The following is a 16,659-nucleotide window of genomic DNA, read 5'->3' as shown; positions in this document are numbered from 1 at the left end:
ACTATTTGAACGGTAAGCTGAACTTGTAACAGGGGGTGAACTATTTGAACGGTAAGCTGAACTTGTAACAGGAGGTGAACTATTTGAATGGTCAAGTGAACTTGTAACAGGGGGTGAACTATTTGAACGGTAAGCTGAACTTGTAACAGGAGGTGAACTATTTGAATGGTAAGCTGAACTTGTAACAGGGGGTGAACTATTTGAACGGTAAGCTGAACTTGTAACAGGAGGTGAACTATTTGAACGGTAAGCTGAACTTGTAACAGGGGGTGAACTATTTGAATGGTAAGCTGAACTTGTAACAGGGGTGTGAACTATTTTAACAGTAAGCTGAACTTGTAACAGGAGGTGAACTATTTGAATGGTAAGCTGAACTTGTAACAGGAGGTGAACTATTTGAATGGTCAAGTGAACTTGTAACAGGAGGTGAACTATTTGAATGGTCAACTGAACTTGTAACTGGATGTGAACTATTTGAATGGTCAACTGAATGTGTAACTGGATGTGAACTATTTGAATGGTCAACTGAATGTGTAACTGGAAGTGAACTATTTGAATGGTCAAGTGAACTTGTAACAGAAGGTGAACTTTTTGAATGGTCAAGTGAACTTGTAACAGGAGGTGAACTAATTGAATGGTCAAGTGAACATGTAACAAGAGACTTAAGAGGTGAACTATTTGAATGGTAAGCAATTCATTTGTCAATTAAAAATATTTTAATATGTCAATCTGTAGTCACGGGGCTGACAAGATCAGTTTATCTTAATGATGTAAAAAATATCAAGGTCATTCTATCTTAAAGATGTCAATCAGTCGTTACTGTGGTAAAAAGATCAGAAGATTAACAATTTGTCTGAATCAAAGGTGTTTGCCAAGGTGCTACCATTAGTTTCCAAGGTGATACCATTAGTTTCCAAGGTGATAACATTAGTTTCCATAGTGATACCATTAGTTTCCAAGGTGCTACCATAAGTTTCCAAGGTGATACCATTACTTTTCAAGGTGATACCATTAGTTTCTAAGGTGATACCATTAGTTTCCAAGGTGATACCATTAGTTTTTTCCAAGGCGATACTATTAGTTTCCAAGGTGATACCACTAGTTTTTCCAAGGTGATGATACCATTAGTTTCCAAGGTGATACCATTAGTTTCCAAGGTGATACCATTAGTTTCCAAGGTGATACCATAGTTTCTAAGGCGATACTAGTTTCCAAGGTGATACCACTAGTTTCCAAGGTGATACCATTAGTTTCCATAGTGATACCATTAGTTTCCAAGGTGATACCATTAGTTTTCAAGGTGCAACCATTAGTTTCCAAGGTGATACCATTAGTTTCCATGGTGATACTATTAGTTTCCAAGGTGATACCATTAGTTTCCATGGTGATGCTATTAGTTTCCATGGTGATACCATTAGTTTCCATGGTGATACTATTAGTTTCCAAGGTGATACCATTAGTTTCCAAGGTGATACCATTAGTTTCCAAGGTGATACCATTAGTTTCCATGGTGATACTATCAGTTTCCAAGGTGATACCATTAGTTTCTTAGTTTTAAAAGCTTAACCTACATTTCTCTATGGTAATCTGTATCTGACAGATTTGAAATACTTATAATTACGTTGATGAACTTTCCAAATAATGTATGAATTTTTTCCCCAGAATTGTTGCACGTGGATCATACTCTGAAAAAGATGCTGCTGAAGCCATGCATGACATCATTAAAGCTTTGAAGGTACCCATTTACCTAATTTGATGAGTTTTATATCTCTAATGAACTGTAAATCAAGTTACAATAAAGATAATGCTCTCCATGACTTCCAATCTCTAGTAAACTATAAATCAATTTACTAGGCTAATTCTCTCCATGACTTTCAATCTCTAGTAAACTATAGATCAAGTTATCCGGATAATGCTCTCCATGACTTCCAATTTCTAGTAAACTATAAATCAAGTTACTAGGCTAATGCTCTCCATGACTTTCAATCTCAAGTAAACTATAAATCAAGTTTCTAGGCTAATGCTCTCCATGACTTCCAATCTCTAGTAAACTATAAATCAAGTTATTCCAATAATGCTCTCCATGACTTCCAATCTCTAGTAAACTGTAAATCAAGTTACTCGGATAATGCTCTTCATGACTTCTACGCATGATCATGCAGTATCTAGTGACCATTACAAGGTACTTGGCCTTTAAATGTTGATGATTTGTCCAGAAACGTTCGATCGTTGCTGTCCCACAAATATCTACATTGTTTCCTCCTCTATCAGTCAACTGAAGCTGTCTGCCCCAGGCAATCCAACAACAAATAATTAAAATATGGTTGTAATTTCAATTATCAGTTCGAAGTTATACACCATTAACACATGAAATTTGGCACAGAGAACATGTATTTTATAGTATAAGGACATAACTGATAAAACTTGGCACAATAGACAAAAACTGTATTTTGAGAATTAAAATATATTTCATTTCTTCTTTTGTCTATAGTATATTTAAATGATAACACAATGCATATGTAATTAATATGGCCGACGTACCACTTCATAACAAAAGTCTTGCTGTCCACAAAATATTCTACATTGTTTCAGGTGCCCATTTTCTATTGTTTTATAGGCCTAATAAATGAGTGTGGTACAGTGTTATGGAGCATTTATTTACTTTAAAGGGAAAACAATAGAGTTAATATTGAATTTTGTTATCTGGGAATGCGTTAGCTGCAATGTCATATTTGTTTGACATACACATTCCTATATTGTGCCGAGACCCCTCCATACAACTTGTGCATTGTTATCTTAATTGTAAATTTATGTTATGTTAAAGAAAATAGAAAAAAGATCAGTCATAAATTTCAATTAAATTTCAAAAGTAAATTCCGATTTTAAATCTTAATAACCCAGGACAGCAAACCTCTTTTTTGGTCACCTATAATGATTTAAGCCCTCCCTCCAGCAGGTATCTATAAAATGTCTAGTCCAACTTAAACACCTTTGCTTTATACATATTCGTACATGTGTGGATATCGATAAAGGCAATCATACAGGAAAAAATTTCCCCCCAATATTTTTTATCATATAACAATATTCTTATAAATTGAATATAAAGTTTGTTAAATTTTGAATTATTAAATTATTCAAATATTAAAGTTAAGATTGATGCTATTTAATTGGTCCCAACATATCTACTAATAAGGATGCAGCATCGTGCATACGCTCACACTAATCGTCCTGCTCAGAAAAAAAACTTTTCTGCACAATGATCAATATTTTTAATAAAACTGTGATCTATATATTACGCTAAACATTTGATGACTGACATCTGTCTTGAAAGAATTTTATGATTGTTTTAGAATACCACATTGATAACAATTAAATACCAGTGGTCATTTAGAATTGTCCCTAATTAAATATTAGTTTAAACAGTGTATATGACTGATTAATCGTGAATATTAGTCAAAGACCATCATTGAACATTAATTTAAAACTGAACCATCGTGCTACGAGGCCTATTGGCCTCTTGTTGTTATCTACTATTACTCATCATTTACTTAAATTTTCTATTTATTTATTATAAAATTGCGATGCTATATTTTAAAAATGAAATGAATGTACATTCATTTGATGAATTAAATCTATAATTTGAATTTTTATTTTTTTCCCCTTTTTTCAGTACATACATGAGACTGGAGTTGTAACACCGTGTACATTAATGTAAGAACCCTAATTAAGTTTTCCGTATCAACGAAGATTTCTACAATAACTTAATAAATCCTTTGTATGTATGTCACCTGAACGAATTCTCAAGTGACCTATTCTAATCCACCTTTTGTACGTTGTTTAGTCGTTCTGTCGTGAGTCGTGTCCTTGCATTAGTCCATCGTATGTCTGTAAACAATTTACATTTTCTACTACTTCTCCATATCCTCTTAATCAAATTTTAAATGAAATTGTGCACAAAACCTTCTAAGGTATAAGGTCAGTAAAAATTGATGAAGTTTTATGTACCCTTACCACCAGGGGGCTAGTGGGAGGGGCAAAAAGGGGGGTTAAAGGTGACTAAAATTTCGAAAATCTTTTTCCTCCGCTCAAAGATATGGTAGATTCAAATATCTCTTAAATAGTATAATAAAGGACTTCAAGGACCTTTACAAAAAATGTTGTGAAATATATTGACCATGCTGGTGAGAGGAGTTAAGTTTACGATTAAGCTTATATAGAGACAACAAACACATTTTTGAGCATTATCTGGTCATTTGTAATAGGAAATTAGTCCAACGTTGTCAGAATTATCCCAATAAGATGGAAATTGAATTCATATTAACAAATTTTCAGTAACTGACCATCAGGGGCGGGGCCAAAAGGGGTCAAATAAGCTAAAACTTCAAAAATCTTCTTCAGAAATTTTGGAAATGGTAAAATCAAATACTCTTGATAGAAAGGTCCATTACAAAATATGTGAATTAATAAAATAAGGTTATTTATGTGATTTTTCTGGTTCAAAATTAAAAAAACAATATTGAGTGATTCTAAATGATTTTGTTTTTGTGATGTTTAAAAGAACAACACATTTTGTTTTTGTGATGTTTAAAAGAACAACACACATTTTGTTTTTGAGATGTTTAAAAGAACAACACACATTTTGTTTTTGAGATGTTTAAAAGAACAACACACAATCATTTGTTTTTTGTGATGTTTTTAAAGGAGAACAACACACATTTTGATTTTTGAGATGATGTAAAAAAACAACACGACATTTTGTTTTTTGTTATGTCTAAAAGAACAACACACATTTTCTTGACAGCCAGAGAACCTTCTATAGAGACAGTAAAGATGACTCGCCCCCGCCCCTTCAAATTGGTAAGTTTAATCTGATTTCACATCAAACTTACACACACCTGTTGTAAACTGTTAATCCACAACCTACTGTAACTGTTAATCGCCACAAACACATGCAGTAACTGTTAATCACACACACCTGCCAAGTAACTGTTAATCCACACATCTATGTAACTGTGTTAATCCACAAACCTGCTGAAACTGTTTAATCCACACACCTGTTGTAACTGGTAATCGCCACACACCACTGTTGTAACTGTTAATCCACACACGCTGTTTGTAACTGTTAATCGCAACATAACCTGCTGTAACTGTTAATCCACACACCAACTGTACTGGTAATCACACCCTGTTATAAACTGTAATTCCACACACCTGTTGTAACTGTGTTAACACCACATACCCTGCTATAACAGCAGTAAATGCCACCCACACACCTAACTGAACAGTTAATGCCACACACCATGTTTAACTGGTAATCACCATGCACACGACACCTGTTGATAAACTGTTAAATACCCACTAAGCTGTTGTAACCTTGTTAATCCACACACCTGCCTATAACTGTTAAAGCACACATTCTACAGTAAACTGTTAATGCACATACCTGCATGTAACTGTTATTCCACACACCTACTGTAACTGGTAATCACACACCAGCTGTAAAACTGTTTAAATTTCCACAACAACCTAATGGTAACTAGTTAAAATAACAACACATCCTATTGTAACTGTTAATCCACATACCTCGCTGTATACTGTATAATCCACACACCTACTTGTAACTGTTAATCCAACACATCTATTGTACCTGTTAAACTGTTTTTACCCTTACTGTAAACTGCTATGCATCACACCTACTGTAACTGTTAATCCAACACACCTGTTACTGTAAACTGTACTCCACATCACCTACTGTAACTGTTAATCCACACATCTAATGTAAAAACTGTTTAATCCACACATCCTACTGTAACTGGTAACTCCACAACACCTACTGTAACTGTTAATCCACACAAACTATTGTAACTGTTAATCCACACAACTATTTGTAACTGTTAATCCACATACCTGCTGTAAACTGTTAATCCACATACCCTGCTGTAAACTGGTAATTCCACACACCTACTGTAACTGTTAATGCACATACCAGCTGTAAACTGGTAATCCACCCACCATACTGTAACTGGTTAATCCACACACCGTTGCTATTAAAACTGGTAATCCACACAATCTATTGTAAACTGTTTAATCCACACACCTTCTGTAACTGTTTATCTCACAAACCATGCTGTAACTGTTAATTCACACACCTACTGTAACTGGGTAATCCCACACACCTGCTGTAACCTGTTAATCCACACACGTGTTGTAACTGTTAATCCACAAACCTGTTGTAAGCTTGGTAATCCACACACGTTGTAACTGTTAATCCACACAACCTGCTGTACACTGTCTAATCACACACCTGCTGTAACTGTTAATCCCACACCACCATACTGTAACTGGTAATCGACACCACACCTGCTGTAACTGTTAATCCACAATACCTGTTGTAACTGTTAATCACGTTACATGCTGTAGAGACTGTTAATCCACACACATGCCTATCTGTAACTGTTAATCTCACATCACCTGCTGTAACTGTTAATCCAACACACCTGCTTGTAATCCACCTGTTAATGCACACACATGTTGTAACTCTGAGTGTAACGTTTAATGTCCACACACCTATTTGTAACTGTAACTGTTAATCCACACACCTACTGTAACTGTAATCACACACCTGCTGTAACTGTTAATCCATCCCCTGCTATAACTTGTCTTATTAATCCACACACCTGTTGTAACTGTTTAATCCACACACCATGCTGATTAATGCACACACCTACTGTAACTGTTAATCACACCTGCTTGTAACTGTTAATCAAACACCAACTGTAACTGCTGTAAACTGTTAATCCACAACATCTATCTGTAAGCTGTTAATCCACACTCTGCTTGTAACTGTTAATGCAGCATACTGCTTGTAACGAGTTAATCCAACTACCTACTGTTAACTGTTAATCCTCACTCCTGGTTATAACTGTAATCCACACATCTATTGTAATCTGTTAATCCACACACCTACTGTTTACTGGTAATCACACACTGACTGTAACTGTTGAATCCCAACACATCTATTGTACACAGTAAGTTATACACATCACCTTACTGTAACTGGTAATCACACACCTTACTGTAATTGTAAATCCTATACATCTATTGTAACTGTTGAATCCTAACTTCCTATTGTAAATGTTAAATCACTCATAACTGCTGTAACTGTTAATCCACTTACCGCTGTAAACTTTGTCTATCCACACACCATACTGTAAAACTGTTAATCCACCAAACCCCCTGTTCTATAACTGATAATCCAGACATCTATTGTAACTGTTTAATCCACACACCTTACTGTAACTGGGTAATACCACACTATCAGTAACTGTTAACCGACACATCTATTGTAAATGTTAATCAAGACATATACTGTAACTGGTAATCACAAACTTACTTTACAAATGTTAAGTCCAAACATCTATTGTAACAGTTAATCCTACACAACTTTTTTGTTTACGTGTTTTACTCTCACATTCCTGCTGTGAACTGTTAATCAACATACCTGCCTGTAACTGTTAATCCAACACCTGTTGTAAACTGTTAATCCACATACCTTGCTGGAACTGTTCATGTTACACACACTACTATAACTGTAATCCACACACCTGTTATAACTGTTAATCCACACAATCTATTTTGTCTACTGTTAAGGCCCATATCCTTCTGTAACTGTTAATCAACATACCTTGCTGTAAATGTTAATACACACAACCTACTGATAACTTAGGTAATGTCACACACCTAATGTGTAACGGTTAATTCACACACATCTACTGTAAACTGTTTAATTGCCCACTCACCTACTGTAACTGTTAATACCACAACTACTGGATCTGGTTAATCACACACCTGCTGTAACTGTTAATGCACACACCTGCTGTAACTGTTAATCACACACCTGCTGTAACTGTTAATCCACACACCTGCTGTAACTGTTAATGCACACACCTACTGTAACTGTTAATGCACACACCTGCTGTAACTGTTAATCCACACACCTGCTGTAACTGTTAATCACACACCTGCTGTAACTGTTTAATCACACACCTGTTGTAAACTGTTAATTCAACACACCTTCTGTAACTGTTAATTCACACCACCTGTCTACCTAACTGTAACTGTTACATAATCAAAACACCTGCTGTGACTGTTAAATCCTCACACCTGTACTGTAACTGTTAATCCAAACACACCTAATCAAAAACTGTAATGTTAATCAACTCAACTGCTGTGGATTGTTTAACTTCACACACCTACTGTAACTGTTAATCACACACCTGCTGTAACTGTTAATCCACACCTGCACCTTTTAAAGTCCACATGTAACTGTTAATCCACACACCTGCTGTAACTGTTTAATGCCACACACCTACTGTAACTGTTAATGGGCCCACCCCCACACACCATGTTGTAAACTGTTAATCCACACAACTCTGCTGTAACGGTTAATCACATGCACCTGTTGTAACTGTTTTAATTTCACACACCTACTGTAATTGTTAAACACACACCACTAGTTGTAACTTGTTAATCATTCACACACCTGGGCCCAGTGGTTCTAAAAGCTGATTAGAGGATAATTACGGTTTAACGACCAATTCAAATCAAGATAAAATTTTTTTCTGTTATACAAATTTCCACAAACCTGAGATATTAAGGAACTGTAATACTTTATCTACCTCGCTGGGTGTTAGACAAAGATTATGATCACACACCTTTGCAGTAACTGTTAATCCACCACACCTGAATTGTAAACATGTCAATCTCTTCACACAGGGTCCTGTTAACTGTTAATAACACACACCTGTTGTAACTCGTTAATCACATACGCTGCTTGTTAACGGTTAATCTCACACATCCTGTTCTGTAAAATTCGTTAATGCACACCACCTGCTGTAACTGTTAATCGCCATCACACCTGCTGTTAAACTGTAATCCACACAGCCTGTTTGGTAACTGTTAATCACACACACCTGCTGTAACTGTTTAATACAAACACCTGTTTGTAACTGTTAAATCAACACACATGCTTGTTAGGTATCATGCATTATCACGCACCTGTTGTAAACTGTTTAATACACACACCTGTTGTTACTGTTAACAACAACATACTGTGCTGTAACAGTTAATGTAATCACACACCTGCCTTTTTTAACTGTTAATACACAACCACTGTTTAGTAAACTGTTTAATCAGTACACACATGCTATGTAACTGTTAGTAATCCACACACTGCCTTGTAACGTGTTAATACCAAACTACCTGATTGTAACTGTTAATCAACAACTGCTAGTATAACTGTTCATGCACATAAACCTCGTTGTAAATACTGTTAATGCACACACTCCTGCAGTTGTAACTGTTAATCAACACTACTGCGTGTAAACTGTTAATTCACACACACTGCTGCACTGTTAATTCATACACCTGTTGTAACTGTTTTTAATGCACATCACATTGCTGTAACTGTTAATCACGCACCTGTTGTAAAGTGTTAATCACACACCTTCTAGTAACTGTTAATGACACACACCTACTGTAAACTGATAATCATACACACACTGTTGTAACTGTTAATCACACACCTGTTGTAAGTGTTCATCACTGCTGTAACTGTTAATCACACACCTGTTGTAACTGTTCATGCATTACACACTTACTGTAATTGTTCATACACACACTTGTTGTAACCTGTTAATCTCACATTCTGCGTGTAACTGTTAATCCACACACACCGGCTGTAACTGTGTAATGCACACACCTGTTGTAACTGGTAATCCACACACCTGCCTGTATCTGTTAATTCACACACCTACTTTGGAACTGTTCATTTACACACTGGTGTAGTTATTTGTTCATACACACACTTGTTATAACTTGTTTAACTGCAATCACCTACTTGTAACTGTTAATCCACACACCTGCTGTAACCTGTTAATTAACAACACCTACTGTTATCTGTTAATGCTCGCACTAGTTGTAACTGTTCATCTCACCACCTGTTGTAAGTGTTTTGGATTCCAGTCACACCTGCTATAACTGTTAATGCACACACCTACTGTAACTGTTTAATCCAAGACCTGTTGTAAACTGTTAATCACACTCCTGGTGCTGTAACTGTCTAATCAAAACACTCTGCTTGTAACTGTCTAATACACCTCACTGTTATAACTGTTTATATAACACACTGTTGGTAAGTGTTAAAGATTCACAGTCACCAGGCTGTAAACTGTTCATTACACATAACCTGTGTGTAAAGTGTTGATTCCACACAGCACGTGTTATAAATGTTCATACACACACCTGTTTGTAAACTGTTCATACACACACCTGTTGTACAACTGTTCATAACCTCACTTGTTTTAACTTGTTAATTACACTCACCTGTTGTAACTCGTTAATCACTACACCTGTTTGTGTAAGAGTTAATACGACCTCACTCCTGTTGTAACTGTGAATACACCATTACCTGTTGCAAGTGTTTTAATCACACTAACAGTTGTAACTGTTCATTTTCACACACTGTTGTAACTGTTCATTTACACACACTGTTTGTAAATAGTTCACATTTACCACACCTGTTTGAGCAATGTTCATTTACACACCTGCTTTTAACTGTTAATCACAAACCCTTGTGTGTAACTGTTCCAATTACACAAATGGTGAGAAATGTTCATCACACACACTTGTTTGTAAATACTGTTTAATCACTCACCTGTTGTAACTGTTATCACACACCTGCTGTAACTGTTTAATTACACACCACCTAATGTATCTGGTTAATGCCTGACAACTACTGTAGATCTATTAATCTACACACACTGTTGTTAGTGTTAATCCACATACCTGCTATAAATGATAATGCACACCACCTAATGTAATGTTATCACAAACATGTTGTAACTGTTAATCACACACCTGGTGTAATGTTAATCACACACCTGTTGTAAACTGTTAATCACACACCTGTTGTAACTGTTAATCACCACACACCTGTTGGAAACTGTTAATCACGCCACAGTTGATAACTGTTCATACACACCACCTGTTGTAAGTGTTGATTCCACACGACCTGTTATAACTGTTAATACACCACACCTGTTGTAACTGTTCATACACACACCTGTTGTAACTGTTAATCACACACTTGTTGTAACTGTTAATACACACACCTGTTGTAACTGTTATCACCACACCTGTTGTAAGTGTATTAATCACACACACCTGTTGTAACGCTGTTAATTGACGACATCCTGGTGTAAGTGTTAATCTCACACCGTGTGTAAATTATCTGATTCAATTTACACGTGTCTGTTGTAACTGTTCATTTACACACCTGGTGTAAAATGTATCATACACACACCTGTTACTAACTATTAATACACACACCTGTTGTAAAGTGTAAATCACACACCTGTTGTAAACTGTTTTTTCATCTTTACACACCCTGTTGTAACTGTTTATAAACACACACCTGCTTGTAACTGTTAATCACACACCATGGTGTTCTAAACTGTTAATCATACACCTGTTGTAACTGTTTCATTTACACACCTGGTGTAAATTGTTTCATACACACACCTGTTGTAAACTGTTAATTCATACACCTGTTGTAAACTGTAAATCACACGACCTGTTGTAACTGTTTAATCACACACCTGTTGTAACTGTTAAATCCACACACCTATGTTGTAACTGTTAATCACACACCTGTTGTAACTGTTCATTTACACCACCTGTTGTTAACTAGTTCATACACGCACTTGTTGTTAACTGTTAATCACACACCACTGTTGTAACTGTTAATCATACACCTGTTTGTAAACTGTTCATCACACAAACCTGGTGAAATTGTTCATTTAACCTACAGGTTGAAACTGTTCATACATACACTGTTCGGTCCCCCCCCCCCCCCCTGTTAATCACACACCCCCCCCCCCCCCACCCCCCCCCCCCCCCCCCCCCCCCCCCCCCCCCCCCCCCCCCCCCCCCCCCCCCTACTGTGTCATTTACACACGTGTTGTAATTGTTCAATCACACCACCTGTTGTATACTCGTTCAATTACACACGTGGTGTAATATCTTGTTCATACACACCACCTGTTCCTGCTAACTGTTTAAATCCACACACCTGTTTGTAACCTGTTCATTTACACATAACCTGATAGAACTGTTAATCACACACCTGTTATAACTTTTTATCAACGCATACCTGTTGTAACTGTTCATTTACACACCTGTTGTAACTGTTCATTTACACACCTGGTGTAATTGTTCATACACATACCTGATGTAACTGTTAATTTTGTTTGGATAATTCCTGTTACTGTATTGGGTCCTCCATGAAAAGTGACAGTATTGTTCGGGATCATGTGTGAATGGACATGCAGGTTTTATTATTTAAAATTTTAGTTGCCATGGTAACCAGGTCAATATACACAGGTTAAAATTTGTCTGGACAACTTGTACATTTCCTCTGACCATGATATTTTTTACAAGAACAAGTCAGACACATCTTAAATAAGAGGAAGCAGAGGGGTGGGATGGGGATGGGGTGTATTAGTCAGCCATTGGCTTACAGTTCTAGTTTATTACAGAAGTTTAGAAATTTGAATTGATGTGATTTTTATTTTAACAGCTGACTTTGGGTTGTCGTCAATTGTAGACAATGATGTGTTGATGTCAACAGTATGTGGAACCCCAGGATATTGTGGTGAGTATGTACACATAAAGAACAAACACCAACCTCATATTTATATTAAACTTTATTTATTGATAATAAAGAAGACCTTGTCGGATATTAGTCTATCAGATTCTAATCCTCAATAAAACAAGTTAATATAGTGTGGTAAATACAGAGGACCCGCGATAATCCGGATGCCGATAGTCCGGAAAACTCACTATCCGGAAGGAAATGTCAGGGAACGGATTTCCGTAACGTTATTTATACTCACTAGTTCGGAAATACGTATTCCGAATCCGGAACTCCATTTTGGGAACGAAATATAATTTTTGTTAATAAATTCCCACAATAATCCGGACAATTTGTTGTCACCACGTGCCGAGAAAATCCAAGGCCAGCTACATGTACAGTCATGTGTAAAATACACACTGAGTGTGTTGTCATAACGATGGCTGCCAGGTCATAGCAACTGGCGTTTACTTGAACACCTTTCATACGGGTACATGCAGTCATGTAACTGTTCATTGGTTTTCTATAGGAGATCAAACTTCAGTGTTGTAATTGAGAAAGGCAATATATTTTTAGCTACACACTTTTAAACATGCAGTTTGAGCTTGGATACGGGTACGTATGCTGTAGATACCTAACTTATATCGCATGCAGAATAAATCGCTATAAGTATCAGATACAATAAAGTGAGATAAAACTCACAAAATTAATAAGAATTTTAAATGTATGTGAATCTATTCGAATTCATCATCTGTTGTGTAATATAAGATATGAAGGCTACAGCACATGCTATTTACACGTGCGTGACATTGTGCACGAAGCTAGACTGAATGGGTGTGTGGTTGTTACACACATCTGTAAGTCAGAAAGCAAAGACTTGTGGAAATGGTCATTAAAAACACACAATATACAAAATAACAATCATATGAGTTCACAAAATATTCACAACTATTCATTATCATAATTTTTTATGCCAAGAACGTAGGTGATATTGATCCTTGGTTAGGCAATTTGCTGTACGACAGATCAACAGTGGGATACGTAGCCATATGCATACATAGTACACAATTAACGATGGCTTTAGGTTTCGTATTTTGAAAAAAAGAAATACGTTTATTTAATATTCTTAACGTAATGATATGAAAATACCTATAAAACATAACATACGAAGTATTAATTATAATACATGTATATTACATAAAAGCCTATCATCGCTTACAAGGTCAAGGGGAGTAACTCGTACGTGACAATTTATTTGACTAAGAACACAGAATTTGGCAGTCCAGAAAACTCGTAATCCGGACGGTTTAGGCTGGGGGAACGAAAGGTAGTCTGGGATTATCGAGGGGTCCACTGTACATTAGTAAATACCAAATACATTGAATTGTCTGATAATACTACTGCAATTCCTGCCCTGAAATGACAATGAACGTATACCATGAATTCAACCCATGACCATAAAAGTGAAAAAAAAAAACAACACTGAATACTGATCATGGCCATGAATATTTACAAGATAAGCAATTCATGGACCCACAACCAAATTAATAGGACATGGAAATATGCCATCAGAATTCCTGGGCTTGATCAAATCTAATGGCCATAAAATCATATGAAATGATAGCCTGAATTCATGGACCATAAAAATGTTCATACTAGTAATTCCAGTGTCCTGAAAGTGACAATCGGGTCTACAGAAAAATTCAATCTCTATATAATATGGCCTCAGTAATTTTTTTGGCCAACCATCATCAGATGGTGGGGCTGTTCAAATTCGCTTATGTTTTTGTCTATGGTCCATCCGTCCTTCCATCCATCCTTTAACATTACGTTTGTTATATCGCTATTTTTTCAGAAAATACATTTTGGGATTGGATTTGTCAACAAGATATGGTCGAGAGGCTGCCATCTTGGATTTTGATAGTTGAAGTTTTTTACCGCTATTTCTAAAAAATTGATGACGGTTTTGTTCTCAAATTTCACATGAAGGTTCCCCTACATCCCTATTTGTGCATATTGCATTTTGTGACGAATCAGTTAACAAGCCATCTTGGATTTTGATAGTTAAAGTTTGTTACCACTATTTGTTTCATTTATCCCCTCTAGTACTTTAAACGTGAAAGATCTGTTACATATTGTAGGTTATACTGGAGTGATCTGTTACACATTGTAGGTTTATTGGAATGAAATCCTTACATACATACTCCTGGAGTGATCTGTTACATATTGTAGGTTATACTGGAGTGATATGTTACATATTGTAGGTTATACTCCTGGAGTGATCTGTTACATATTGTAGGTTATACTGGAGTGATCTGTTACATACTGTAGTTTATAATCTGTTACATCTGGAGTGATCTGTTACATATTGTAGGTTATACTCCTGGAGTGATCTGTTACATACCATATATTCCGTAGGTTATAGTCCTGGAGTGATCTGTTTACATATTGTAGGTTATACTGGAGTGATCTGTTACATATTGTAGGTTATACTGGAGTGATCTGTTACATACTGTAGGTTATACTCCTGGAGTGATCTGTTACATACTGTAGGTTATACTGGAGTGATCTGTTACATGTTGTAGGTTATACTCCAGGAGTGATCTGTTACATATTGTAGGTTATACTCCAGGAGTGATCTGTTACATACTGGAGGTTATACTCCTGGAGTGATCTGTTACATATTGAAGGTTATACTGGAGTGATCTGTTACATATTGTAGGTTATACTCCTGGAGTGATCTGTTACATACTGTAGGTTATACTGGAGTGATCTGTTACATACTGTAGGTTATTGAAGGGTTATACTGGAGTGATCTGTTACATACTGTAGGTTATACTGGAGTGATCTGTTACATATTGTAAGGTTTATACTCCTGAGTGATCTGTTACATACTGTTAGGTTATACTCCTGGAGTGATCTGTTACATACTGTAGGTTATACCTGGAGTGATCTGTTACATACTGTAGGTTATACTCCTGGAGTGATCTGTTACATACTGTAGGTTATACTCCTGGAGTGATCTGTTACATATTGTAGGTTATAGTCCTGGAGTGATCTGTTACATACTGTAGGTTATAGTCCTGGAGTGATCTGTTACATACTGTAGGTTATACTGGAGTGATCTGTTACATACTGTAGGTTATAACTATATTAACTGGAGTGATCTGTTACATATTGTAGGTTATACCTCCTGGAGTGATCTGTTACATATACTGTAGGTTATACTCCTGGAGTGATATCTGTTACATACTGTAGGTTATAGTGGAGTGATCTGTTACATATTGTAGGTTATACTCCTGGAGTGATCTGTTACATACTGTAGGTTATACCTGGAGTGATCTATTACATATGTAGGTTTATAGTACCTGGAGTGATCTGTTACATACTGTAGGTTATACTCCTGGAGTGATCTGTTACATACTGTAGGTTATACTCCTGGAGTGATCTGTTACATACTGTAGGTTATACTGGAGTGATCTGTTACATACTGTAGGTTATACTGGAGTGATCTGTTACATATTGTAGGTTATACTCCTGGAGTGATCTGTTACATATTGAAGGTTATAGTCCTGGAGTGATCTGTTACATATTGTAGGTTATACTCCTGGAGTGATCTGTTACATACTGTAGGTTATAGTCCTGGAGTGATCTGTTACATACTGTAGGTTATAGTCCTGGAGTGATCTGTTACATACTGTAGGTTATAGTCCTGGAGTGATCTGTTACATACTGTAGGTTATACTGGAGTGATCTGTTACATACTGTAGGTTATACTGGAGTGATCTGTTACATATTGTAGGTTATACTGGAGTGATCTGTTACATACTGTAGGTTATAGTCCTGGAGTGATCTGTTACATACTGTAGGTTATACTGGAGTGATCTGTTACATATTGTAGGTTATACTGGAGTGATATGTTACATATTGTAGGTTATACTCCTGGAGTGATCTGTTACATATTGTAG

At 36.2% G+C, this 16,659-nt stretch overlaps 1 protein-coding gene across 1 annotated transcript in view; it reads left to right on the top strand.

Annotated features, from left to right (window-relative positions):
- Nucleotides 1–16,659, top strand: part of LOC138334006 (calcium/calmodulin-dependent protein kinase type IV-like) — a 58,648-nt gene that overhangs the window by 20,934 nt on the left and 21,055 nt on the right. The window contains exons 5-8 of the mRNA XM_069282729.1: nucleotides 1,663–1,735; nucleotides 3,671–3,711; nucleotides 4,802–4,857; nucleotides 12,638–12,712. Coding sequence (XP_069138830.1) covers nucleotides 1,663–1,735; nucleotides 3,671–3,711; nucleotides 4,802–4,857; nucleotides 12,638–12,712 — 245 coding nt within the window. The remainder of the gene's footprint in view (nucleotides 1–1,662; nucleotides 1,736–3,670; nucleotides 3,712–4,801; nucleotides 4,858–12,637; nucleotides 12,713–16,659) is intronic.

This window comes from Argopecten irradians, chromosome 10, assembly GCF_041381155.1.
Source record: "Argopecten irradians isolate NY chromosome 10, Ai_NY, whole genome shotgun sequence".
Classification (NCBI taxonomy): Eukaryota; Metazoa; Mollusca; class Bivalvia; order Pectinida; family Pectinidae; genus Argopecten; species Argopecten irradians.
This window is presented reverse-complemented; position numbering and strand designations above follow the sequence as displayed.